Genomic DNA, 27289 nt, shown 5'->3' on the forward strand with positions numbered 1-27289 from the left:
CTTATCTTTACTTGCTGCTCCTGTTGTTTTTGCACATGTGGAATATGTGAGGAAGATTGTTAGGAAGATGGAACTGATTTGTCAATTGGATTCTACTGAGGATTGTTTTGTTTCCTTGGCCAATTGGAAAAAGCTGTGTACTGACTGGAGACAGAAATGAGTTTTCTTTAGTATGTATCTTTGTATAGTATCCTTTTAGTACTCTTTAATAGGGTATAGTATAATAGTTTTAATAAAGCAATTGTTCAGCATTCTGAATCAATGGAGTCAGATGTGTGCACCAATCATTCCCAGGCCTTGGGGTCGCCTGTTTTTCCATATATCCTTATCCTGTGGGACTGCCCTTCACCCAGAGAGGGAGGTGCTCCCTGGGCAGCTGAATGCCTCCTGCCTGCCCCTGCCCTGTGTGGCTCTGGGTCACTCCCTGCAGGTCCTGCTTACAGAGGACACTGATGTTCCAGGGTTCCCAGTAAAGCTCAGGTCTCCTCTGACAGTTTTGGGGAGGTGCCTGCTGCTGTTCAGGGCAGGTGGAGTGAGATGGGTGATTAGCACCTCTGAAAGATTCTGTTACTCCATAGCTTTTAGTGAAGAAGGACATTTAGTTTGAGGGATTTCAGGTTCCACTCTTTCCCAACTTTGAAGATCCTTTAGGATTTCCCAGTAGAAGCAGTCCTTGGCACACTGGGGAGGATGGGTTGTGCTCAGCAGGAGCTGCTGTTCCTGGATCCCAGAGCAGGGTTTGTTACACTCACCCACCTCCCCCGGCCTTCCCAAAGCAGCAAGAGTGAGCTGGGATCTGGGAACAACCTGGGGGTCTTCTGCCTCTTTTAGGATAAATTCTTGAATGTCCGAGTAATGTTTTATTATTACTTTTCTTTCATGCCTATAAATCTTCACAAAAAATACCGTCCCTTTCTTCTGGGTAAAAGACAAATGAAACAGCTCTGAAGTTCTAAAAATAAATGCATACAGGAGGATCATTTTCCAGTCACATGAATTTGTATTTCCCTGACTGCTATCCATCCTGAAATAAAAAAGCCAAGGGGGGACCTGCTAATGTTTCTATTTCTTTTCTCAGTATTTCTGGCTCCTTGTGCTCTCCCGGGGTTTGGTTGGCATTGGTGAAGCGAGTTATTCTACTATTGCACCAACCATCATTGGAGACCTGTTCACCAAAAACACAAGGACCCTGATGCTCTCTGTTTTCTACTTTGCAATTCCTCTGGGCAGGTAAGTGACACAAAGGTTCTTCTATCTGCTTATGGCTTTCCTCCTAAATAATCCCACATAGATCTGAAATTGCTAATGATGATAGTTCTTGACTTTGGCTGAAATGCAGACAGGAAAATATTGTGAGCAGTGACTAATTAGTTGCAGGAATTAGATTCTTTTGTGGCCCTGTTACTGGTTCATGTGTGACTTTTGGGAACTAATGGGAAGTTTGTTGATGGTTTATTTAGGTTTTTTTCCGACTTTTTTCAGCAATGGGGTGGAAATGGAATAAAAATATTTTATTCTTTTTGGGTGACTGATTTCTTTCAGTGGAATTTCTTTATCAGCCCAACACAGTATCTGATTGTTGGGACAGGAGGGAATCTGTCATTATTTTTATTTTTTAAAATAATTGCTGACCCTCTATTGTGAGATTGTCAGCAAGGTGGCTTTGCATAGTTTGCATACCATTTCCCAGAGCTGGACAACATCCTGGGAAAAAGGGCAATATGGGTTCATTTCCAGCAGGGAATACATGGCCAACATAGTCCAAAACAGAGAAAAACTTCTGGTGGTGCATTTTACAAGCTGGAGCACTTACCTGTGAGATAAAACTCACAAACATCCTTTTGCTCTTGAGGAAAAAGAGAGAAACAGATCCTTAACTGGTGAAAAGAATGTTTTGCCAAGAGGACCAAGAATTCCAAGTATTCACATAGAAAATTCAATGAACTAAAAAAATTACAAATATTCATCCTGTTGAGCCTGATTCTAGGACTTCAATATCTCAATGTCTCAATAACCAGCAGCAGTGTGGATTACAAAGCCATGGAGGATAGAACAAGGGCTGTAAACTGAAAGAGGTTTTGATTGGATGTTAGGAAGAAATTCTTCCCTGTGAAGGTGGTGAAGCCCTGGCACAGATTCCCAGAGCAGCTGTGGCTGCCCCTGGATCCCTGGAAGTGCCCAAGGTTGGACAGGGCTCAGAGCAACCTGGGCAGTGGAAGGTGTCCCTGCCCATGGCAGGGGGTAGAGCTGGATGGATTTTAAGGTCTCTTGCAACCCAAACCAGTCTGTGATGATTCATGGTTTGATTTTGGGGCCTGTCTGGGTAAGATGTCCAGTTCTAGGGAGGTTTTGCTTGGCAACCTCCAAAGCTTAGCAGACCCTTCTATAAAGGAAGGGGGGGTTGGAGAGGGGGGATCACAGTTGCCCCGCTGCAGTCCTGGTGACTTTTAGCCAAGGCGATCTCAGCAACAAATGCAGCAGTTTTGAAAAAGGGTATTTACCTTCAGTTCATGTTGAGAGAAATGTGGCTGTGTTCACCTTTAGTCCCTTGTGATGCACCTTTTGTCATACATGTGGCTGAAGGTCTCCTGTTAAACTTCTTGCATGTTCTTCTTGGTTTTTCTTCCAAGCTAATAGAAAATAGACTCTTCCTGCTTAATTAGAGCCAAGTATTATTTAGTGTCAAGAAGAAAAAAAATCTAATGATGGAATATGACCTGTCCTTGAATGGCACTTTTTAACTTAAAGCTTGAACGTAAAATTGTTTAATATTCATATTAGTACAGAGAAAGGCCTGATGTAGAAGTGAAATTGGAAAATAAATTCTTTTAAAGTCTTTCTTTCCATCCACTGTAGATTGAAAGGTCAGCTATAAACCTCCAAACTTCCATCAGATTTGGACATTTTTAGATCAGCAGTGCTGGGTAGAGTCACATACTAGCCACCATCTGCTTCAATCCCCATATTTCTTCCTGTAGGACCAGAGAGCTGAGGACACACAGTTGGCTGTGCCTCTCTTTGCCTTTGTCCAAGAACAGCTGTGAGTGTGGCACACTTAAAGCTCTGACCAACTCTCTCTTGGCCTTTCTTGCAGTGGCTTGGGGTACATCACTGGCTCGAGTGTGAAGCAGGTTGCTGGGGACTGGCACTGGGCACTGCGGGTAAGTCCCTCCTGATGGCACACCTTAATGAGAATTGGTTGGTTGATTGGTGTTAGGAAGAGTTCCATCACACAATGGCTCCACCTGTTATTGTATCTGAAAGGTGGAGGACTGGAAATGACATCTGTGGGTGTTGAGTGCATGGCAGATACACTCTCTAAGCAGAGATTTGTGGGCTTGGCTTGTGGGACTTGGAGTTTTCCCTGCTTGGAAGCAAGAATTTTCCAATCACTTTGTTATCAATCAATCAATCAATCAATCATGACTTCTTGATGGGGGCAGGAAGAGGAGGCATTGGCCTTAAATCAACTCCACAGTCTTTCAGTCTCCTGCTGTCAAGAAACTCTGAGAATGGCTTCCGGCTTTGAGGAAAAAACACTTTGTTCCAGTTTCCGCTTGTTTTTCTGCCCTGAGACACTCCATTTCCTTCTGTTTTAACCTCTTGGGACCCTGATAAATGGGCTGAAAAGATAATCCACTCCAATCACATGCTCACAAACAGCTTCTGCACACAAAGATGTCTTGAAAGAGCTGAGAGGAAGTGGCCCAGCAGAACTGGTGTCTGACCTTTGGTGCTGTGGGTGGCATGTGAGGTGCAGTCTCTGGCTCTGGCACTTCGTGAAGAGCAGGAATCTCATGAAGCTCAGGCCAGCACTGTTTATAACAGTTGGTGATGAAATGCAATGATTCCCATCTGAAGCAAATATGCCCTCTGTGACACAGGCCGTGCCCAGGGTAAGCCAAGCCAGGAGCATCACCACGAACTGTTCATTTGGGAGAGTGGAGAGGAGCTTCCAGCTGTGCACCTGGAGTGGGAAGTGGAGTAGCCTAAAGCTTCCCACCAGGAGGATGCTGCCTCATTAGCAGAAATATTTAAGAGTAACATGAACTTTTGAGCAGAGGTAAACACAAGGAGTGAAAACCCCAAAGCTGTCCTCTGGTCAGTGGGCTTTAACTGGAGCACTCTTGGAAAACCCAAATCTGTCTGTAAAACCCAAATGGCTAATCTGTGAAAAGAGATCATCACTAGCACTTTTCAGGTGGTGTCTTCATAGTTATTCTGAGAAATCCAGGCTATCTGCAAGACTGTGCTCCTTACAGGTCATGATTTCCGCTATAAATGACACATTGGTGCAGGATTCCCTGGCTGTACCAAAGTTGGGAGATCTGATGAGCTGCACACATTCTGTGGGAGTTGCTTTGAACACCATTGCTCAGTCTTTGTAGTCACACAGCACATATAAAAAGCATCCAGACCTCAGTGCAAAGCAGCTTCCATCCCTATGGCAATTATTGTGCTCTTGCAAGATGGGAATGATTCCCCAAGATGATGCTTCCCTCTGTGATCTCCTGTGGGCTCCAGATAGAGAAGAGGTCAGGAATAATCCACTCTTCAGTGGGCTGAAAAAGACAGAAGGGCCCATGGACAAGTGGCAGCTTTGTCTCTGGATCTAACAATAAAACAAGTGTTTAGCTGCAGCATTACTGAGTGCCCATGGATATTGTCCTGATGGGCACTTAAAGCTTTTAGGAAAAAATCAAAGACACAATCATCTGGCTGTAGAAAAAACAGCATTTCCAATATTTTTTACCAGTTCTGTGTCTTCTGTTCAGCTGTCATAAGGATGGTATATCAGGCTTCAGTGTATTCCTGGATGAGTGATTTTCCTGACTTTTAAGTTCTGAAATACTTTTGTCTTTCCTTCCCTAGAAGGACTGTGAGTTTGTCATTTTTTGGACATGAAACACTGCTCCATGTGTAAAGGCCATACTCAGGTTAATAATGGGAACTTTTTTTTTGTTTTTGGACAGGAATTATTTTTTAACTAGCATGTCTAGATGAGATGATAGTTCAGTGAAATCCATGTTCCTGTTTTCCTGATGGAGCTATTTTCCATTCTGACAATAATGGAATTTCAGTGTCAAAACAAGAATAGCTCTTATAGCTTACAAAATGCTGTGGGATCTTTGTGGTTTTGCCTAGTGCTTGGGAGGAAGGGTTGGATATTGTCAAACCAAGCCCTTGAATGTGTTGTTTCCCTATCTCCCAGCCTGAATTTTCAATGTTTCAATGTCTGTTGTACTGAGGAAGACGCCTAAAACAGGAAGTCATTGTGGGTTAGCTGGAAGAGGGATGTGTATCAAGCAAGGGTTTTCAAAGCCAGCATGTTTCCCACATCCAGAAATCTTTCAGCTGGTCTAATTGCCTTTAAAAAGCCTCTGCACTCACCCAGAAACCAGCTGGTCTCTCATCCCAGCTGGGAGTAGGTTTCCAAATCACTCAAGAATCATGTTTAGATGAATCTTGGTACTTATTAACACAATGGACTGCCTTACTCAGGGTATTTTCAAAGCTGCATGTTTCCAGAGTGAGATAAGAGAGTCCAGGGAATGACATGGAGGAAGGAAAGGAGCAGATACCTCGGTGCTTACAGGTTCTGACTGGCTGTGAGGAGCAGTCACTGAAACCAGAAGGATGTATTCTGCTTCTTCCTGACCAGTCAAAGCAAACCCTCCTGACTCCTGTGCTAATTCCCTGCTCCTTTCTTGCAGGTATCTCCACTCCTAGGAATGATAACAGGGACACTCATCTTGATATTTGTGCCTGCTGCTAAAAGAGGAAATGCTGAACAGCTTGGGGGGCAGCTGAAGGCTCGGACCTCATGGCTGAGAGACATGAAAGCATTGATTAGAAAGTAAGAGCATGAGTAAAAACCATGTTTTGCTTCTAATGCTTAATTGGAACATCCAGTGGTCTGGATCTAGCACAGTGAGACTGGAAAGTGATGACATGCAGGGAGTTGCAGGAAGTTTAGTCTGTGGACCTAGGGAAGAAAATCACAGTTACATGAGGTATTGACTGCTGTGACAATGATGAATTCCAAGTTTTGCTCTAACCTTTCCAAGATTGACATCTAAGAAAAAGCCTGCTTTGTTTGGCTCATACTTCACAGAAATCAGGGCTTTTGAAGTGTAGAAATTGCTGTGTTCCTGTATTAATTGTTGTGCCACTGCTGTTCAGACACTTAGATCCTTTTTCTTCTTTAAAAGAGCTGTTCTGCTGAGGGGAAAAAGAGAGTTTTAGCAATTTAAGATAAAAAACCACACAGAAGCTTGCACTATGGCAAGTTTAAATATATGTGAACAGCCACATGTGGCTGAATCCATGAGAACTGAATATGCTTGGGCACTTTATGTGTGCATAAAGGTTCACATGCTCACAAGTGCTTCAGCAGCTGCACTTCCTTCCAGAAATCTGACCTGTGAATGTGCAAATACTTTCATTTGTGAATTCAGGGTTACCTTGTAGTTCTGATGGGGAACTTGTGATGGAACTGCTGGCTAGAATACCTCCCTGGTGTTGTCATCCAGTGCCAAAGGTCTATGAAAAGTGATGTGAGCTAATGTATCATTATTTCTGTGTTACTGCCTTTGGTAGTTTATGTAAGCAGGAACCATGTGGTGGCATGGATGGGAGGGAGAAGTGAAGCTGCTCCTCCAAGCAAACAGGTGACATTAGGGTGAAAGCCCTGTAAGTCACATAGCATGTCCTAGTGACCAAGTCCTGATTGTCTTCTCAAACAGCCCCTGTGTAACATCTCTGATGAGTTCAGTTTATTATTATCAGTGGAGCATCACACGTGAACCTTCCATGCTTCTTATTCTCCATTCCTTTGTACCTTGTGTTACCTCTGCCCCTTGGCAAAAGGAGGTGGCAAACTGGGGGGACACTGGGCTTTGTCCCTGAAGCCCTGGCTCCTCTATGGGGGTGCTGCTTTTCCATTTTCTTCATTAAACCTTCTCCTGGTTTGTGTCCCCAGCCGCAGCTATGTGTTCTCATCCCTGGCCACCTCAGCTGTCTCCTTTGCCACGGGGGCCCTTGGCATGTGGATCCCTCTGTATCTTCACAGAGCACAGGTTGTGCAGAAGACAGCAGAGACCTGCAGCTCCCAGCCCTGTGGCACCAAAGATAGGTGAGAGCCAGAGTCAGCTGCTTTCCACAGAGGGGGAGGGGGTGGGGGTTATTTACCAGAGGAAACAGGCCAGTCCCACAGAGACAAGGTACTAGAATGTTTGTAATTTCCTCTAGGTCCTTGTAACAATGATAGGAAATGCTGGGATTGTAAACTAGGCTTTATTTCTCTTCTTCATTGCATGAAGTCTAACCAAGGGAGAAGCAATGACCTCAGCTCTGCCTTAGTTCCCAGGCTGTGGTGCAGAGCAGAAAGGAGAAAAGAGAAATCCTCTAAGGAGGGTGTTTGGAGAGCTGAGAGTTTGGTTCCTTAAGACCCATCTGTGATAGCACAGAATAAGCTGGCAGGTTAGGAACCCCAGTGGTGCCTGTAATTCAGAGGTTGGAATGGTTTCCCTAAAGCTGCAGGGACTAATCCTGCAGGCTTTTGTTTCTGAGTGAGGCAGGACTTCCCTGTTTTATTGCTCTGTAAAATGCTGTGTGTGCTGAGTTTTGCTGAAGAATGTCCCAGAGATCTGGGACACTTTGGGCTGGAGTTTTTGATGTTTTACAGTGGTTTTGTTTTCACTCCTGGTTATGGAATATCACTTGCAACACATAAGCTGTGAAAAGTAATTCTTCATTTTGTGATTTACAGTGGTGGCACAAACTATAAAAGCATTCCTCGAGGTAAATAAAAGATACTGCAAGAGCCTTTTGTCAGATCTTCTGCTTTTTAGCTCATGAGGGAAAATAATCTTAGGGAAACCTTCTTGCCATAACAGACATAATCCCATCTCAATTAAAGTAGTTAGTGGTGTGGAGTCCAACAAGTAGAGTGTCCAGCAGGCAGGCTCAGGCTGTTCCACAAAAATGCAGTGAGCAAAACACACAGCTCCAGCCTGGCTGCCTAGCTGCTGTTTGCAAAGAGAAGCTCCCCCTCCTTGGTGACACCTCAGTTTTGAACTGTCCTCAAGCTGCTCTAATGTGGTTGCCCAAGACCCTGTAATACGAGTCCTGCTCCTATCATATGGAGAATCCTCCTGGCTCTTTAAATTGAAATTAACTCATTTCAAATGTGTAACCTAACAGCAAAAAGCTTCTTTGAAGTGGCCTGAAAGGAGTTATAAAGTTAAAGTATGTTGGAATCACTGGTGTTTAAGAGTCTTGTTAGGTTTCCTTGCCCTGAAGCTTCCTGGTACCTGTCATGATTTCCCCTCACATGATCAATATACAGGTTATTAATTAGTTTTGTGCATACATAATTAGCTGTCCAGGGCTCTTCCTAGGAATCTCAGTTCTACCCAAGGAAGCAGCATGAGCCCTTTGCACCCCTTTGCCCATGGATCAAAACCTGTTTACAATGATAAATTTCATAAGCTGTGTTTTTCTTAATTGCTGAGGAAGATAGCTAAAATCACAAGCATTTATTTTATTTAAAATTTGTAAATCCATTATGCAAATTGTGCAACTTTCCAGTAGTCAGTTTACCCTAATAATTATATTATTAATAAAAAATAATAATACCTAATAAAATAATAATATCTAATGCCTAATAAAATAGTAGTACCTAATAAAATAATAATACCCAAAGACTATGCCAATTTTGGGGAAAAAAAAAAAATCCTCCCACCTTTTTCTTATTTTCTTTCTTTCTTTCCTTTTTTTTCATTTTTTATTTTTGGACAGTTTGATCTTTGGAGCAATCACGTGCTTCACTGGCTTCCTGGGGGTAATCACAGGGGCAGGAGCCACCAAATGGTGCAGGTCCAAGACCCAGCGAGCTGATCCCCTTGTCTGTGCTGTGGGAATGCTGGGATCAGCCATCTTCATCTGTCTGATCTTCGTGGCAGCCAAGAGCAGCATCGTGGGGGCCTATGTAAGTAAAGTCCTTTCCATATGCCAGCCCCTACCAAACCCCGTAAGGGCTGGGTGCATTGTGCCCTGCAGAAAGCCTGGCATGTTCTCTTTGCCCTTCTGAATGTCCTTCTTTCTGCCTCCTGGCATTCTGGCACTAAGTGTGCCTGAAGTCTCAGCTGCTTATCCCTGCTGCCATCAGAACTCAGAGCTCCATGGAAACCCTCAGCCTTTGGGCTGTTCTATCTGCACCTCAATCCACACCTTTATTGCTCTTGCCTAATGTGTTGGTACAGGAAAATCGAGCACTTCCCTTGCAGTGAGGGTAATGTAGCTGCAGTGGTACCAGATGACAATTACAGTGTAATTTGTCTGTGGGCAAGCTTCTGGCTCCCTTTCAGTGCCATTCATTTCCATAGCCAGGTGGATTGCACCAGGCCAGTATTAATAACCCAGTAATTTCAATTTGTTATCTCTATTACCATAGCCCAGGAACATGCAGTTCTTGATGCTGCACAAATGCAGATTAAAATATGGCCCCTCCCTGAGTGCTTATAATTGAATTATATGAAAAGATATCAAATAGATCCAGATAAATAGAACGGTTTGGGTTGGAAGGGACTTTTGAAGGTCATCCAACCCCCACCTCCACTAGACCTTCCTGCTGAGAGCCCACTCCAGTCTGGCCTTGAATATTTCCAGGAATGAGGCATTCACCACCTCCTGGGCACCCTGTGCCAATGCTTTACCACCTTTTAAAAAACTCCTTCCTTACATTCATCTAAACCAACCCTCTTTTGGTTAGACTAAAGAGAAAAAGAGAAGCTCAACTGCAATAATCCAGCCTTGGGCTAGAATCTTGCTTTCAGTAGGGAGTAAAAATCCAGGCACTGAACAATTCTCTGGTTCTCTTTTAATGTCAGAATGAGAGAAGCCTGGGACCTGGGAGAAGTTTATGAAGGGGAAGTATGAGATGTTTGGAGTAGTGGGATCCCTTCTGAAAGCCCACCCTTCCCTTCCACACAGCAGCACCTGCTCATCCAGCAAGGAGAATTCCTGCACAAGTAACCAGCCAAGTGTGAGGCTGTTCCTCATTCCTCTGTGTTTCCAGCACTGGCCTGGCCATGGTTATTTGCTGAGCCTTTCAGCAGCTGCCACACTTATGGGGAAGCACAACCAGAAAGAGTGGAAGTTCAAAATCACTAAGACACAGCCCAGAATACCTCCTCTAGCTGTTTAAGATTCAGGTCTCTGGTTTGTGACCATGAATTAACATTTGAACTGGCAGAAAATGGTCACTTCAGACAGCCTGTGAGAGAGTGTTACTGGTTGGTGAATCATTAACCCTCCTTTCATTGATCTATCACACCCTCACCTGCTCCCTCCACCTCTTTGTGCAAACAGAGCTGTGATTTTCTCCTTTCTCAGACCTAGTGACAGACATGTTCATTTGTGGTCTTCAGTCTCTTTATACAGAAACTTCTCCCTTTCTAGGCTGGAAATACTGTTTTCAGAAATTGTGCAGCAGGAGGTGGCTATTAATCTCATTTTTATCTTTTTTTTTTTTCCTATTTTTTAATAGCTATGACACTATTCTGCATTGTTTAAGTATATAAATATAGATGGTATCATTTAAACAATCCTAGAAGCAATTTATTTTATTATGGATGAGCAGTAAATCTAATAAAGAGTCAATGATTTGCAAAGGAAGTTACAGCTGCCTATGGAGGGGGTGTAGGGAATATGAGCCTGTTTGTGATCTATTAGGCTGAAGCAAGAAGCTCTGGCTCTCCTCAGCCCTAAACACTCTGCTGCTGATGCCCAGAAAGAGGGGACAGGTCTGGGTTGGAGCTACCGCTGCCTCATTATTCTCACACTGAATTGACATTCCAAGGCAAGTTTCTAACACAAATTCATTTCCCATGTCGTTCAAAGAGCTGTTGCAGTCTTGCAGCCTTCCAGAGAGTTAAATTCCCTTGTGTTTCAAGGAGAATAGGAGTAGGACACCTGCATTGCCAGGCTGCATGGTGTAACAGTTTCTCATTGCTCTTTGTTTTAAGTCTCATTGGTCCATAATGAAGAGAAGAGTGTTCTGTGGCTGGTGGACAGAATGATGGGCTGGGTTACCTTCCTTATCTCAAAATCCAGGATGAAATCCCCTCTGGAAACAATACAGTAACATTTATGGGTTGGTTTTCTTGTCTCTGATATCTTCCTTGACAGCTTGTGCTGGCTCCCATCCTTGAGTTCTGTGTCTGTGGAAGGCAAGGCAATGTCTGTCCCCCAGCATGGTGGTATTTGCCAACCTTCTGTACTGTGACTGTCCTCAGGCTTCTGCCATGGATCACACCGTGCAAAAATTGACAGTGAATGTTTTTGCAACCCGCCTTGGCTCAGAGCCTTAAAGTTCTCACTTCCAAGCAATTAGGTGGGATCCCATGAGATGATGTTCTCTCTCACTGTGAGAGAGCTGCAGTGGCCACCAGATCACCATCTCTCTCCCTGCTTTAGTTAACAGCTGAGAGCTTTATTGCTGACTGATACAGGCATCAGCTTAAATGAAGTGTTCAGCACTCCAGCAAGAGCCTGCAGAGCCCTTGCTTTTTCATTTCTTGCTTTTATAGGTTTTATCTTTTTGGAAAAGACCTGCATTTCCATTAACACAATCACCCTGGCCCTTAGAAGCTGTGTGCTGTCTGCTCTCTCCCTCCCCTGAGCACATGTACTGTTTCTCTCCTGCTCAGCCCTTCCTTGCAATTGATTTTGGTCCCTGGGGGCAGTTGCTGTTCCCATTCTGTAGCAGCCACTCCCACCTGAGGCAGGTAGACAGGTGACTTTTTCCAGCCAGCCTTTTCATACTGATCCAGCAAATCATTAGCAGTGGTGAAGTGGCTGGCAAGGTGGACTAAAACAGCAATTCTGTATAATTTAGCTGCCCAGACACCTGTATTTCTCTCTTTTATTATCTTGCTTGGCTGTATAGCCCAATCACCTCTTACTCAGTTTGCCTTGCAGTGTGTGGATTTGTGTGTTGTAATCCAGCTCCTTAAAGCACCAATTTGCATATCTGTAAGTCCCACTTTTCCTGAAATACAAACTCTTTGAAACTTGGTTTTCAAGCCTGTCTCTGGAAACCCATTATATGTGTGGCATCATCATCTCACACTGCTGAGACATTTCAACTGCAGATTTTACACTTGTTTAAATTTCCAGTCACTGGAGAGAGATGCTCTGCTTTGCCTTCCTTTGACACTGTTCCAAATTCCTCAATTTCAGTATCTATTTCAATTCCTCAAAGACATTTTATGATCTTGCAGAAACAGCAAATCCCAGGGTAGAACCTTGCCAGAGAGCTTTTACAGCATCTCAGTCTCAACCCCAGGGACTTTCTGTTGTCATGTTGTTGGTGACCTGCCTGCTTCTGAGGCATCAATATTGCCCAGAACTGAGCTGGAGATAGAATTGCTGCAAGGTCTGGAGTACATGAGGGTGTGTTACCCACCGTTCCAGAGAGAAATACAAATAATGAAGATATTGACAGATACACCCTTTGCAAACAGTCATGGAGGGCATTTGTAACCTGCTTAGAACTTGCTGGGAGAGCTGCTGGTGTGTCCACTCTGAAATCTGCTTTATTTATCATTTTTGGGAGTCAGAGTTGGCTAACTGATCACTTAAACAGAAAAGCACAGATGAGCAATCAGACACCAAATGGACCTGGTGAGATCTTACACAGCACAGCTGGAGTCAGAAACAGATGTAGATGCAGAGATGAAGTCTCAGTGTAAAATGAGGCTTCAAAAAGTGTGTGAGGAGTCAAAAGTGAGCATTTCAGGAGCTATGATCTGCTCTGGGGCTGGCCTATTTGCTGTAAGCTTCCCTAGAGCCTCCCTTCTGCAGAAATGCCACATATCCTCACATGCCCTTTGCAGTGGGTGAACTCATTTTTACAAGCCCCCATCAGCAGCTGAAGGACAGACATTTTTTAATGCATCTTCTATCCTGCTTTTTGATCTTCCTCTTGTTCCTCTTTTCCTTTCACCAGCACCCACCTATTAATCTCATGTTTCATGGACTGGTTGAAACACACATTCATCAGCTCAGAGCTGGTGTGCTCTGAAGTTTGCAGCATTTCAGTGATTTATTTAAAAGACTTGTGCCAAATTCCTGCACAAGGGACAAGTTCTTGCTGCCTGTAGCAATTCAAATGTGTGCAGTTCATCCAGCTGAAGGCAAGCAGTTGCCTGTTTGCAGTGCTGGCAGCAGGCAGGGCACGTTGATGCTGCATTGAGAAGTTTGATTCCATGTTTCCAAGCTCAGTTTGGTCTCTCCAGCCACAGAACCCCAGCAGCAGCAGCTGCAAAGCTGTAGCAGGACAGGTTTCAGAGCAGGTCTGAGTGTGTATCTGGTACCCATGGAACACGTGGCTTCATCTCCTGAGAGCTCCTTGGTTTATTGGATGTGTTCCTGCCTTGGCAGTTGTCATTTCCAGGGAGAGCCAGTCTCAAGGCAGACCTGTGGGCAGTGGGAAAATGGAAACAGAGATTTCCTAACTGCAGCTGGGCTGTAATGGCTGCCTTGGACACCATCACAGAGGAAGCAGATTCAGTCACAGAAAAGGGGGATAGGGAGGGAAAATATTTGGGAAACAAAGACAATTTTAGAAACAAATAGAGGAAGCTTCTGTAGGCCAGTGCATAAGACTTGCTAAATAAAGCACATTATTCCTGGCAGTGGCAGGGTGGTCTGAGGGGTTTAGGCAGCCTCAACTGGTGTGTGGGAAAGACAGTGGCAGTGGTCACACCATGGCACAGCTGCCACTCTTGCAGTTCTGTGGCTTTTAATGTCTCATGCTGACCATCTCCACAGAGCCAAGGATTGTATTTCACCACCAGACACTGATGTTGCAAAGCCCAGAGTTAATTCCAGTCTCCACTGGACAGATATTACCTGTGTAAGGCTGGCAGGGAGGGAAGGGATCCTCCACAGCTCTCTGCAGAGAACCTCAGCTGGTTTGCTGCAGAGCTGAACACAAAACTTGGTTCCCAGGAATGGAAATAGCTGTGCTTTGGGGAGTTGTGGCTTTCTTGCCTTTTCTAACTAGCTTTTTGGAAAGGAACAGTGCAAGTTGGACTTGATGATCCTTAAAGGGCTTTTCCAACCTCAACAATTCTATGATTCTAAGTATGCAAGCCTGGGGCTGTCTCTTCATGCGGGTTTTTCATGTTCTTCTAAAATCAAATGTGTCAGCCTTTAATTTAGATCCTCTGTAGATCATAAACTTAGTTTACAATAACAACATTTCAGCCCTCTAGAGCTCTGATACAAGTCTATGGTTTCTTGATAGTCAGGATAAACCACAACAGCAACAAGGGGTGTGCTGTGTAGGTATGAGAAAAATAAGCAACAAAAGAAAGTTTGTGACAGGTTATTTTCCCTCTGAATGTCAAGTGAATAAATCTTCTCCTTTTTGTGTGTTTTGTTACAACAGATTTGCATTTTTATCGGAGAAACTCTTCTCTTCTCAAACTGGGCTATCACAGCAGACATACTAATGGTGAGTGCACTTTGGAACAGCATCTTTCTGTGCTTAGAGCAGTTTGGCAACTTGCAAGAGGAACCTGAAGTTCACAATTTCTTCTAGATCCTAGTCCCTACTTCAGCCTATTCTGGTTTTCATAATTATTAATTTTGCTTACTGAAAAGTGACATAGGGAGAAAGAGAGAAAAAAGATCTTTTTTGTCCTTTGGAGAGATGACCAGAAAGGACAACATTTCCGAATTCAAATAATTTCCCAAAATTTTAAGTATTTGTGCAAAACCCCACATGCAGAAAATTCAGGCAGCATTTCCTAAAAGTCAGCAGGTTTGTGGGCTTTGTTATCAATAACTCAGCTTTGTTTTGCAATAGGAAATCCTTCCCTCCCTCCCTCCTTCCCTCCGTCCTCTGGCCACAAAGGCAGCCCATCTACCTACCATTCAACACATACACAATAGCAACCCACCTCTGGGAGAGCAGAGAGGAAAAGAAAGTATAAAGAATTTTTGGACCCTGTTCACCTTGTCCAAGAGGAAACTGTCAGGGACTTTTCAACTCATGTCCTTCATTTTCTATTCTTTCTCCACCACAGAGCTTTTTAAGTCTTTCAAATCAGCAAGCTGACCTCAGCAGCCCCATTTCACATGAAATAGGCTGGACATTTGTTCAAGAGCTCTGCATGTTTTTCCACCAGAGCCCATCAAACATAACTCATGTTAAAGCCCTGTTGTGAAGGAGGTGTTGCTAATTGTATGAAAAGAAAAGCACTAAGGCACAGGACCATTACAGGACTTTCCTGAGGTCTTTTGTCAGCTTGTTGACAGAACTAAAAATATAATCAGTCTGGCATCAATAGAAAACTCCCTTGACTTGTATTTGCTGGTTATGCAAACACCAGCAAGGAAACAATCAGGTTCAGTATTCTGAGATGTAAAGATAATGGTGTTGATGTATTGATTCAGCAAAGAACTTCAAGCCTCTGTGCTTAAGCTGTGTTTATGTTGTTGTTCAAGGTTGTGTTTATATTTTGAAGTAGCTCTGCAGTTGCCATCGCGGCATTGCCTGATGAACTTTCCATCTTTCATTCCTTTGTGCAGGGAACTCTTTGAGGGGTGCGGTGGTTAAATCCACTCCTCTCAGTGTGGGTAAAGCTCAGAGAAACAAAGGTTGTCAGTGGACTCTGGCAGCCTTGGGTGGCTTTTAATGCTCAAGGTTCCTCCTGCCAGGTCAGCAGTGGTGGGACAGAGTTCTGTGCCTTCCCTGGGACTTCCATGGCCTTTTGCAGCTTGTGCTGAGTTCAAGGCTGCTGTGGCCATTCAGAATTGGGATCTCAGCACTTGCACAGATGTGCAGCCTGGAGACAGCTGTGCTGAGGAAGAACTTACAGTACAATGTGTGTAGCTACTCATTCCTGCCTCCTGCCAGAGCTTCCTGTTGCATCCTGCCTCTGGCTGTGGTGTTCCCAGGAGCAATCCCAGCTCTCTCCACTCAGAATTAGTGGAGAGGTTTAAATAGCAGCTGGTTTATACCCTTCTTAACATTGGCTGGCACAGGTAAGGGCTCAGCTGAGGTGGTCCCAGCTGCCAGGAGGGAGGATCCTGTCAGACACGTTCAAGGTCTTCCAGAAAATCTGTGCCAGAGACAGACCTGAAATTTGACCTGTGTTGTCTCAAGGTAACCCCAAAAGATATTTTCAACCAACTGCTCTGTTCTATCAAGGGTGTTAGGGCTGCCATCAGTGTCCCATTTAATTACAGAGGTTTTTTGTGTTGATTTCAATGTGACTTCAATATCCTGTAGCTTTTTAACAGCCTTTATAGGATTTGCCATCTGTCTTACCAGCATCCTATAGTCAGTTGCATTTTGTAGGGATGCATTTGCAGTTATTTATGTTGCTTTAGTGCAAAAGAGTTCCATAAGAAATGATTGGAAATAACAGCTCAATTTTCCAAAACACAGGAAAGAAAAGCCATGTTGAAAAATGGATTTTGGTAATTGCTGCCAGCTTTGCAGCTCCCTGTTCTCTGGTCTGTTTAGGAAAATGGACTAAGTGTTGTAAATAATGCCCAGCTTGATGCATTAACAGCATGAGTGGATGTGTGAAAGTTTTAAAGAAATAAATGTAAACATCACTTAGATGAGGCCAGAGCTAGAAGCAGACAGGCTGGAGTGCAGACAGATCCCACAGGGGATTAGAGGGGGCTCAGACTGACAGTAGGTGAGAGTCAAGGCTACAGCCACGTTTGACAGACAGCTTGGTGGGAAGTCCTTGCCAGAGAAAGATGTGGAAATGCTTTAGCAGATGCACTTTATATGTTTGGCAAATTAATTTTCCTGATTACTATTTATTTGGTGTAATCAGAAGTGTGGCTGTTCTTGCCTGAAGCTGGGAAGGAGTTTAAAAGCATTATTAGTGTAAGCTTAACAACACTTTCATCCTATACATAAATATTACCCTGTTTTCATGGATAAAAGCTCTCAATACTGCCTGACACTGTTCTTGCTGGTTTCATTATGCCAGGAGTGAGGCTTTTTGGAAACTGCCTCCCAGATGATCTCTCACAGCTCTCCCAAGTTTTACAGATCCCATGACTGCTTAAGAATCCTATTGGGCAAGTTGTTAAGGACCTCCAGAGGTTTTGCAAGTTTAATTTCCATGGCAAAACAAGGATGTTTGCTTATTATCTTCCAATTTTATTGTTGGCTCTTCCTAGCTGTGTGCTTGCATTGCATCCCCTGCTCCTGTTGTTTCTGCAGTCCAAGGTGCCAAGTTCTGGCTCTGATAAGCTGTCAGTGCTGCAGAGCTCTGCCCTGCCTGAGATCCTGAAAGGCTGATATTTGTTCTGAATGCAAATTGGTACAAAGCAGGTCTGATTCTCCTGAGCACAGCTCTCCATATCTCCTCCCAGGCACATGCTCAGATGGTGCTTGGGGAAAGGGGGGATGTTTTGTATGGAGCTGCCTAATTATGAAACAGATTTCATCAGCCATCTTTGCAAATTGGCCTTAAAATTACCAGAACCCCAAAGCAGCATTAAAACTGCCTTGTACCAGCAACAATGAATGAGCTGCAGTGCAGCAGGCAAGTGTGGAGCACTCTGAGACATGTGCAGTGTGTGGGGCTTTGTGGGAATCTGGTGCTAATAGTGGGGGTTTCATCCATACCACTTCTCAAAAGCAGAGATGATGGGCAGGGGCTTGGAATTTTTGTGTAAGAGCCACGAAGCTATTTAAAGTGCCTCTATTTCAATCACACTTTAGGTCTTTGCTGAGAAAAGGCATCCTCCAGTTTATTCATAGTGCTGACATTCATGCAAAAAAAATTGCTCTGCATATTTCTGTTTTCTTTTAAACCAGTAGTTCTTTCTAAATGGTCACGACCTGCCATGGAGAGGCTGCTTTGATGCTTTGTTGTAAAGTCAAAGTCTTCCTTTAGGCTTGAAACAGGCACAGACTGGTGCTCAGCTGTGCCATAGGCATGTAGGAATGTTGCTTTTATTCTGATTACCTCCCCTAAAAATAAAGCCCAGTTATTTTTGTAGTACAAAATGCTGCCCTATTTTTATAGCCAAAGATAAATTGCATTTCCAGAGGTTCTTCTTGTTGTTTCTCTGAGTGTCTCCATACAATACTCCAAGTGCTGCAGGTTATATTTGAAGGCAGGTGAGGAATGCCTGGGAATGAGGGAACACAGCCCACCCCAAACCATGCAAGGGCTGCAGGTGGAGGTGTTCTGCTCCATGCTGCTGGGAGCTGCGAACCACAGCAGCCTCCCTTCTCTTCATTTAGGAGCATTTTTTTTAGACAGTGTCTGCCTGGCTTTTGTGGAGGGTCTCTCTGGATCCCAGCCTTCCCCTTTTCTGAGCAGCAGGGACAACTGGGCTGTTTCCAGGTTCTGTCAGTGGCTGAACAGTGCTAGGGCATGTTTTCTTTGTCTTTGGTGCTGAAAGAGGCCAGTTGGAATTGTCCTGACCCAGAAAGGGCAGAGACTGCTTGAGAGAGCAGAGTTTCTATTCAAGCTTAGACAGAAACATCAGAACTTCCCTCTTTGGCACCTGGCCTTTCCTGGGAGAGGGGTGATCTCTCCTTGGCTTTCCCCATTATCTTTTCTCAGACCATCTCCTGCTGGTTTCATCACAGGCAGGAGATGTCAGCAGCAGTCCCTGGCCTGTCTGAACCTCTATTTAAAGAGCAGAGCTGCTTGGTCAGCCACCCTGCCCATCCTCTGTGCTGCCTCTGAACCTGGAATCAGGGATGAGCCAGGGCAATCCCACAGGCTTCCTCCTTGGCTGCTGTGGCTCTCCCACCTCCAGTTTCTGTGGGATGTCCAAACCAGGCTGTGCATGGTTTGAATTTAGGTCTATTTTAGTACTGAAATGCCCTTTTAGAGTTATAATTTACTTCTGTCTTCCAAGAACAGTAGATGTTTGCTACCAACTGCTTCCTGTCCATCAGAACAAAATGTTTTTTTAAGTAGGGATAGGGTGGAGTATTTTTTGTTGTTTTTTGGAGGTGCTGGTTTACCCTTTTTTTTTTTTCTTTCCAATATTTTTTCAAGGAAATCATATTCATTTGCTTGACTACATGCTGGGTTTTGCTTTGAGGAAGGTTTTATCTCTTGAATTCCAGAACAAATATTCCAAGTTTTAGCACTTTGTGGTGTTTCAACCAGCAATAACTTCTTCAGTTAAGCTGGAAACTGTACTCCTACTTGCAAAACTGTGTTTGCATAATACAGCTACACATGCAAAATTATGTCTAATATATGTGTGTATTCATGTGTATAAATATTTATATATGCATGCACACATATGATACAGGGATCATTAAGTTTTCTTCCTCTAATTAGCATCAATTCACTCCCACTCCCTGAAAGTGGTAAATGTTTCATAAATCTCTTTTGTCCTTTTGCTACAAAAATTGATAGAATACAGAACCAGGCAGATTATTTTCTCCAGACTGGTTAACATAATCTTGGCAGAAAGAAAAATATTTTAGGTTGTAAATTTTGATTTTCACATTTATGTACAACTCTTGAATTGGGTAGAATTTCACTTTATCTACTCAGATGCCCTTTCCCAAAGAGCTCTTGCAGAAGGTTTCTCACTGCCCCTGTGTGAATTGGGCCAGGTGGGAAGAACAAAAATAACTCACTCTTAATTTTATTTTTTTCTTATGTCTGGTCTATCCAGGTTGCATCCATTATCTGCCTCTTGGGGGAGTGGGAATGAATTGTGGGTCTCTCCTACTGTGCACATCCTGACCTTCAGCACATTTCTGTGTCTCTAATGAAGTTTAGAGCTAATTTTCCTCTTGAGATTTCTCCCTTCAAGTCGTGTTCTGAGTTCCTGGATGCAAAAGGAGGGCAGGGCCTGACATCCACAGCTGGATGGGTGCTCTGGATCTGAACTTATCTTGCTCTTCTGTTGCACAAAAGAAGTTGAACAGGGTGCCTGCTTAATACATGGCATGAAAGTGCATTAGCAGTGTGCATTTGCAGCTTTGTCAAAGCAGGGATGAAAGAACTGCCAGGACATCTGAACACACATGGCACACCCTAAGGAAAAGCATTTAATCTAATTTTACCCTTAATTCAGAATTGTCTGTGTTTGGAATGAGATCATAATTTTAAATAAGCAGCAGTTCTCTTTTAGTGTGGATTTTCTCAAAGCTCTTCCTTTTGTTCCTGGTTTTCTGGTGATTCTTTCCACTGCAGACAGGGCAACTCCCCTGCCCTGTGAGGAACAGTTCAAGCACTGCAGTGTGCTTTAGTCCTGTGCCCTGCCAGCCAGTCCAGGTAAAGGATCTCTGGTGTCTCTGGCTGGGGATGGGCCACCCCTGAAATGTCACATTTAATTAATAAATTACTTTGGGAAAGCATTGCAGGATCCTGGCAGGGCAGGAGTTCTAAAGAAGGATGAAGGCAGCCCATCAGAGAGAAGGTGGATAAATAGAAGGGATCATGGTCTCCAAAAGGCTGAACAAGAGTCACTGCTGTCACAGCAAAAGGCACAGTGAGATCAGTGCTTACAGGCAGAAACAACACTCCCTTGGATTCAGAGACCTATTGAATTCTTCATTACTTCCAGCCTTTAAATCAAGACAGGATCAATTCATAAACTGGGATATGTGGACTTGATGCAGACGTCCTTAGCCAGTGTCTTTAACAATTTATGCCAGAGACAATTACTTTCTTCTGCCTCTAAAAAGTATATTATAAAATTAAGGTCATTCCACAGGACAGGGGATTGCTGGGGTTTTTTATTTTTTAATTTTTCATCCCTTTCTGTGGTTAAGGCTCTGTTATCTGTGAGCTCTAGTCCCTTCATGGGGAAGTAATTTGTGTTTTCCACTGCTCCTGTGTAATCTGACTGATTCTGCATGACCTGGCTGAGGGTGTCATGTCCAATTAAAAGAGTGGAGGCCAAAATGCAGTATCTTGGCTGTGGAAAATTTTCCTAAGGTGACTTTGTCACTTTTCACAAATGGAATCACAAATTTTTGAGAAAAATGTGAAGTGGCCAGAGATGGAGAGGGAAGGGAGGATGTGTGACCATGACCTTTCAGACTGATGTGGATTGCTGGTAGTTGAGGAAACAAAATAACTTCTGTTATGGAACAAATCAAATATCCCAGGTTACAGCACAGTCCTTGGGTGGAAGGCTGATGGTGCTGAGTGTAGGAGCATGGGGGGCAGGATGGTGGGGACAGATGGGGACAGAGCTCTCTGAGGCCAGGGCTTGGAACTCGGGGTTTATTGCCAAGGGCCTGGGTGCAGGGCCCTGCTGGGAGCTGCCAGGCACAGCTGGAGCAGGGCTGAGAGAGGTAAAGGCAGTGGGAAAGAGAGAGAAGGCAAGAGAGTGGTAAAGAGGATGAGAGAGTGAAAGAGAGGATAAGAGGGTGAGAGAGCGAGGTTCCTGTCACAATACCATAAATCTTCTTCTGTGCTGAATATTCTAATTCTCACTGAGCAATCTAGTCCAAGTTACAAATCCTACAGCATTTACATACAGCCTATAAGAATCATTACATTCCCATCCTGTGTTACATTTTAAACCCTAAAAACTCCTCTCTGGGCCCTCCTGCCAAGCCAGCAGGGTCTGCTCTGCCCCTTGGAGCTGTCAGCAAGCAGAGGGTGTTGTTCCATCCAAAGGGATTCCCTCCAGCTGGCCATGCCATTGTTTTCCAGGTGTTCAGTAACTGAGGCATCTCAAAGCTGCTTTCATTTCAATCTCACTTACAGTTTCCATATTGTCAAAATTTTTTGCCAGGCAATCATATTCATAAGGATTTCCTGTTTCATCTTCCCCAACAGTTGAGCAACTTTAAATTTCATTCTTCCCACCAGCAAAGCAAAATGCAGTCTGAGGAGCAACAGCAAAGTGTCTTGTGGGCAAAGCTGGTAATCCAAGCTGAGAGTGGAGCAGAGAGGGCAGAGATTCCTTCCCTCAGCCAGGAAGGGTATCTGGGGCTCCAGCTGCCTGAGCCAGCCATGGACTGGCCAGTGGCTCTGTGTGGGTGGCTGCTTTGTTTTGTGCTGCCCTGGGCATGAACTGAGCAGTACAAGCAGATGGGCAGGTTCTTATTTCAGCTTCTTCACCTATTTTTGTTTCTTTCCCCTTCTCTGCAGTACGTGGTCATTCCAACTCGCCGTGCGACCGCGGTGGCCTTGCAGAGTTTCACTTCACACCTCCTGGGAGATGCTGGCAGTCCTTATCTCATTGGATTTGTAAGTGCTCACAGCAGGCTCTGGCAGGGCTTGCTCTGGTTTCCAACCTGCTCATCTGAAATGCCAGGTTAGATCCTGCTGGGAAGGAAGGCCTGTGCTTGTCAGCAGAATGGGAATGCTGCAGAGCAGTGCCACTTTCTTTACCTGGTTGGGTTGTTGTGAGCTGCAGTTCAAGCAAGGGGGTGGGTGCAGTTCAAGCTACTTGGGTGTGGGAAATGAGCTTCCACATCTTTTTAGCCTAAGGTGTTTCCAGCTCTGGAAGGAGAAAGTGTTCTTGCTGTGGTGTGGACATGGGCCCCATAGAAATTGGGTTGGAAGAGAGTGATGTGTGTGTTTAGCTGTTAACTGACCTCAGAAACCAAATACCTGGTTATGGGCAGCAACACACAGCTGTACCTGCTTTGTGTAAATCACAGAACCACAGAATATTCTGGGCTGGAAGGGACTGACAGACTGACAAGGATCATGCAGCCCAGCTCCTGGCCCTGCACAGACACACCAACAATCCCACCCTGTGCCTGAGAGCATTGTCCAAACTCTCCTGGAGCTCTGGCAGCCTTGGGGCCATGGCCATGCCCTGGGGAGCCTGGGCAGTGCCAGCCAGGGGCTTTTCTTAGTGTTCCTTCCCGGGGTGATCACTTTGGGTTCCTTTCTGTGACTGCTTCAGTGGCTGGCCTTGTTCTGACTGAGGATCTCCCTTCCTATGCCACCCTTACCCTCCTGCAGAACAGAACAAGAGACCCAGATCCAAAATCTGGCAGTCAGAGAACACTCACAGTTGAAAATAAAAAGCCTGGGAAATGTAATGAGTAAAAGAAATCTGGATATACTGGGGAAATGTCTTTTTCCTTCAGTGGAGTTTGCTGCATGGAGTTTCAGAGATCACAGATCATCATTTATAAAATATAGTAGCTTCCACAGAAATCCATAAGTGACCCTGCTCCTGGTGTGTTCAAAGTGCTGCTTCCCAGGGATTAACTGGGATCCTCACTGGTCCCATCTCCTGAGAAACAGGACTTTGATGTGCTCCTCCAGCTCAGACACAGCTGCTGGGTGCTGTGGGGCTTCTTTATTTTTTACAACCATCATTGCTCATCTATTCATCCTGTAGACACCAGTGTGTGTAGCTACACGTATTTATTTATATATACACTTAATTTTGTGAGTGTATCTGTTTAAATATACATCAATGTTTACTTTTGAGTGGCAGTGCTATGGCTGCTCTGTAGCCCTCTAAGCACACAGGAAAAGGCAGACAGAGATAAGCCTGAGAAGACCAAAGAAATGAGAAATCTCTCAAGAGAATAAAAATGCACAATTTAGCTTAACTCTTTATTTTCTTCAATGTTCTGGGCACCTGGGGAGGAACAATCTTATTTTAGAAGTTATTTGAAGATGAGAAGAACAAAGGAATTGCAGGAGAGGCTGCTTCATGCAGGGCAGGTGATGTGGGGAGTGTGGCAGAGGAGAAGGAGCCAGGCAGGGCTGGGGCAGGCCAAGCTGCCTCAGGTGACTGCTGCAGGTTCATCCTTTCCCTTACAGAAGAGGGATGTCCAGGAGGAATACCTAGGGCCCTGAATGATTGCAATTATTCTTGAAAGTTGCCTGGGGCTCTTCAATGTCATAGATTAAAAATAAAAGGGCTTTGGTTGTAGAAATCATGTGCCTTGCCCTCCTGGTACTCAGAGATCAAGCAAGTTGTGAGTTACTTAAGGATTTCTGGCTGAAATATATATAGCCCCAATTTAATAACTACATTGGGCTTTCTTTAGACTGGGAAAATATTTGTTATTATTTTGAATTATTTCTGAATTCATTATTATTTTTGAATTATTTTCCTTTTCTAATGCTGTAACTGCTGGGCAGTTGTGATTTAGGAGGAGGGGGTGCAGGTCCAAGGCTCTGTGAAGAAGATGAGGAGTGAAGCCCTCATGCCATGAAAGGAGCCAGCATCCCTTTGTGCAGCCTCTTTTCTGGCTGGGCTGATTCATCCTCCCTCTGCTACCAGGACTGAAAGGTCAGCTACAGCTCCACATAACCCAGAGAACAAATACTATTTAAAGTGAAAGGACAGCCAACTTCTGCACCAGAGCTAAGGCAAGCACTGGACTTGGGGGCTAAAAACCACAGGAACTGTCCAGCTGCAGTGCAGGATGCAGAAACCCCATGCAGCATTGAACCCCACCTGGGCAGGCTGCAGAAGGGGCTCAGATTCTGACCAGGATTTTCAAGGCAGTCTGTGAGGGCTGAGTACCCTACTCCTGCTGGATTTAAGGGAAATTTGGGAACCTGATTCCCACAGTTCTTTTGGGAATTCCCACCCTGAGGGCATCAGCTCCTGCTGCTGTGACTCCAGACCTTCACAAGGCAGACCAAGAGCAGGGATGGGTTTTGAAGGAGAGCAGCAGAAGGCCTTGGAGGTGTCCAAGGAACAGCTTGATGTGGCACCTGGTGCTCTGGTCTGGTTTACAAGGGGGTATTCAGTCACAGGTTGGACTTCATCATCTCAGAGATCTTTTCCAACCTTAATGATTCTGGATTCTGTGAGCTGCAGCAACAGGCAGGCTCAGAATGGGTGAAACTCAACCTCCTGATCACCTGGGGTCACCTGGGATCTGCTGTGTCTTCCAACTGCTTACAGAATTGCCCTGGAGTTCCCTCACTAAATGATCAGTGCTTTGACCAAACATGGCTGGAATCCTGCATGGTCTGGGTGAGTTTATAGTGAGATTCCCTGAGCAATGCTCTAAATAAAGGACTGGGGACCCTTCTCCTTGTGGGACCGAGCTGTGGCAGGCAGTTATCTCTGCTGGATACCAATAATGTGGTATTGATCTTAAAGTCCCTGTGTAAAACACAGAAGGTGCTGATCAGCCACAGCCTCAGGTGTGCAATTGCTGCTGTGCTCTATGCAGTGTCCTGGAGCTCAAGGTCACACTCAGACTTTCTGTCACTTCACCCCATTCCAAATCTTGCACTGCAGCTCCTTAAACCACCCAAAGCAGCAAATACACATTAGTGCTTGAAAGCTAAGTAGTAGGGAGCACATATGTGTGGCTATTTTTCATGTCTCTTTAAATATTGATAACTTTTATTATGGTAAAAAGGCTTGAGATTGTCTGACAAAGGAGTTATGCAAATACAGCTTTAGGGTGGCAGCTGCAATTTACATAAAGCTTTCCCACATGACAAGCTCTGAGATCATTCACTGTAAATCAGCACTGCCTGATCATTTCCAAACAGGAACAGGCATTGCTGCAGAAGTTCAGTAGATGAGACACCTTTTATTCCTAGAGAGCTGTAACTTTTTTCAGGATCTTTGTGATAACCAACCTGTAGTCTAAATAACTCCTTTTGAACACCTCCAGAGTCACTCCACACTTTATTCTTGAGGCAGTAGGTGAGAAATCTCACCTGCTCAGTGCATTGCACCCAGACATGCTTAGTACTTTTCTGTCTCTGACCACTCCCACGATTTCTGGAGCACAGAAGTGTTAAGAGAAATGCCCCAAATCCCACCATTAATGTTGAGTATCAGATAAAGCTCTTCAACTGCTGCCCAGACAGCATTTCAGACTCAGAAGAGCAAGCAGGTGAAATAGTTAACTCTTCTCAGGCTGCATCACAACTCCAGCTCTTTGTATCACTAATTCTGGTTTGATCTTGGTTGCCCTTTAAAATAAAACAGCTGTAAGCCCATGCTCCTGTGTCCATCTGTGCACAGGCATGAACCTGTTTTCCCTGCTCAGGGTTCACATCATCCTTGTGTCCCCCTCCAGTTCCTGACTGCTCTTCTGCTTCTGGAAATCTGAATACAGGCAAAAGCAGGGGTTTATTTCAAGGCTGTGGGTTGGGACTTTTTCTTTCCTTCCTCCAAGTCTGTGATTTGCTGAGCACTTTGCTCTCCCACCCTTGCCTTGCCTGTGATGCCAACAGGACCTGCTGCAGGAGGTGCTGTCCCTGTGTGCCAGGCGGGTGCTGTGTATGCACACTCTGCCCTCACTGCCCTGCTGCTGCTTGCTCTCCTGTTTGCTTCAACTCCCTCTCATCTCCTCTGTGCAGCTCTTCAGAAGGTCTGAGGATGAAAACCAGTCTGTACCTCCTTGTCACCTGGCCACATCAGCCTGTGAGAGGATGTTCTGAAGTGCCAGAGGCAGCTCTCCTCCAGGAGCCCCTTTGGATGGGCTCACACTGCTCCCTGGACCCCTCTGATGGTGGCTCCCATCTCTCCTGCCCTCCTGGGCTGTTCCAGTTTCACTGGAGGGACACCACCTCCAGCCTCTCCATGCCAGCTGGGCTGTGGGAGCCTTGGCTCCCTCCACTTTCCTCCTTTCCCCAGCTTTCCTCTGAGCAGGTTGATAAACCTGATGAGCTATTTAAGCAGCAAGAATACTAATGACCTTCCTTTAGCAAGTAGTTAGCAGAGCAGTGTTAATTATCCTGGTGCAGAGTATCAGGGCAAGCAGATCAACAATTCATTAGGGGCAAGGCAAGAAAAACTGTAGTAAATGCAGCAATTGAGATACTTTTTAATGAAAGTTATACCTGGAGGTACAGATTTCACAGGGTTTTGGCCCAGTTTGAAACAGCCTTTTTGTTGATTTGGTTTGAAGGTGTTTACCTCACCAAGTATATCTGTATGGAAAGAAGCTCTGTGTGTAAAGACTTGCCTGCCTGAGAAGGCAAAATTCATGTATTATGGTTTAAAATTCATATTTTATGGCTTAAAATGCTATGGCTGCTTCAGAGTAGGACATGCTTACTCTGGAAGGACGCTTTTCCCAGTTTAGTTTGCTAGACTAAAACAGACCTCAGCCCACTGGGAGTCAAATCCACTTCTGTCTGACTTAAAAACAGAGTATAGCAATAAAGTGGGTGGTTGGGATGAGATGCTGCAGTCTGGGTGTTCTGTCCCTGGGTGACCCATGCAGCCATTCCTCAAACATGGCCCATTAGGTGCCTGCTGGGGGTTACACAGCCCTGTCCCTCCTGCCAAAGCAGGCTTAGAGATGAGCTCAAGGTCAAAAAGGCAGGAATGTCCTGGAACAAAA

The 27289-nt window shown here is 44.7% G+C and overlaps 1 protein-coding gene across 2 annotated transcripts in view; it reads left to right on the plus strand.

The window, feature by feature from the left end:
• The window catches only part of LOC103820243 (sphingosine-1-phosphate transporter SPNS2), a 133839-nt gene that overhangs the window by 79430 nt on the left and 27120 nt on the right, over positions 1–27289 (plus strand). For both annotated transcript variants that reach the window (XR_007779167.1, XM_050981941.1), the window contains exons 4-10: positions 1079–1230; positions 3095–3161; positions 5715–5857; positions 6983–7135; positions 8803–8992; positions 14462–14527; positions 22140–22238. Coding sequence is in view for 1 of the 2 variants with exons in the window: in XM_050981941.1 (XP_050837898.1) it covers positions 1079–1230; positions 3095–3161; positions 5715–5857; positions 6983–7135; positions 8803–8992; positions 14462–14527; positions 22140–22238 (870 nt within the window). In the remaining variant the exon portion in view is untranslated. The remainder of the gene's footprint in view (positions 1–1078; positions 1231–3094; positions 3162–5714; positions 5858–6982; positions 7136–8802; positions 8993–14461; positions 14528–22139; positions 22239–27289) is intronic.

This window comes from Serinus canaria, chromosome 19 (assembly GCF_022539315.1).
Source record: "Serinus canaria isolate serCan28SL12 chromosome 19, serCan2020, whole genome shotgun sequence".
Taxonomy (NCBI): Eukaryota; Metazoa; Chordata; class Aves; order Passeriformes; family Fringillidae; genus Serinus; species Serinus canaria.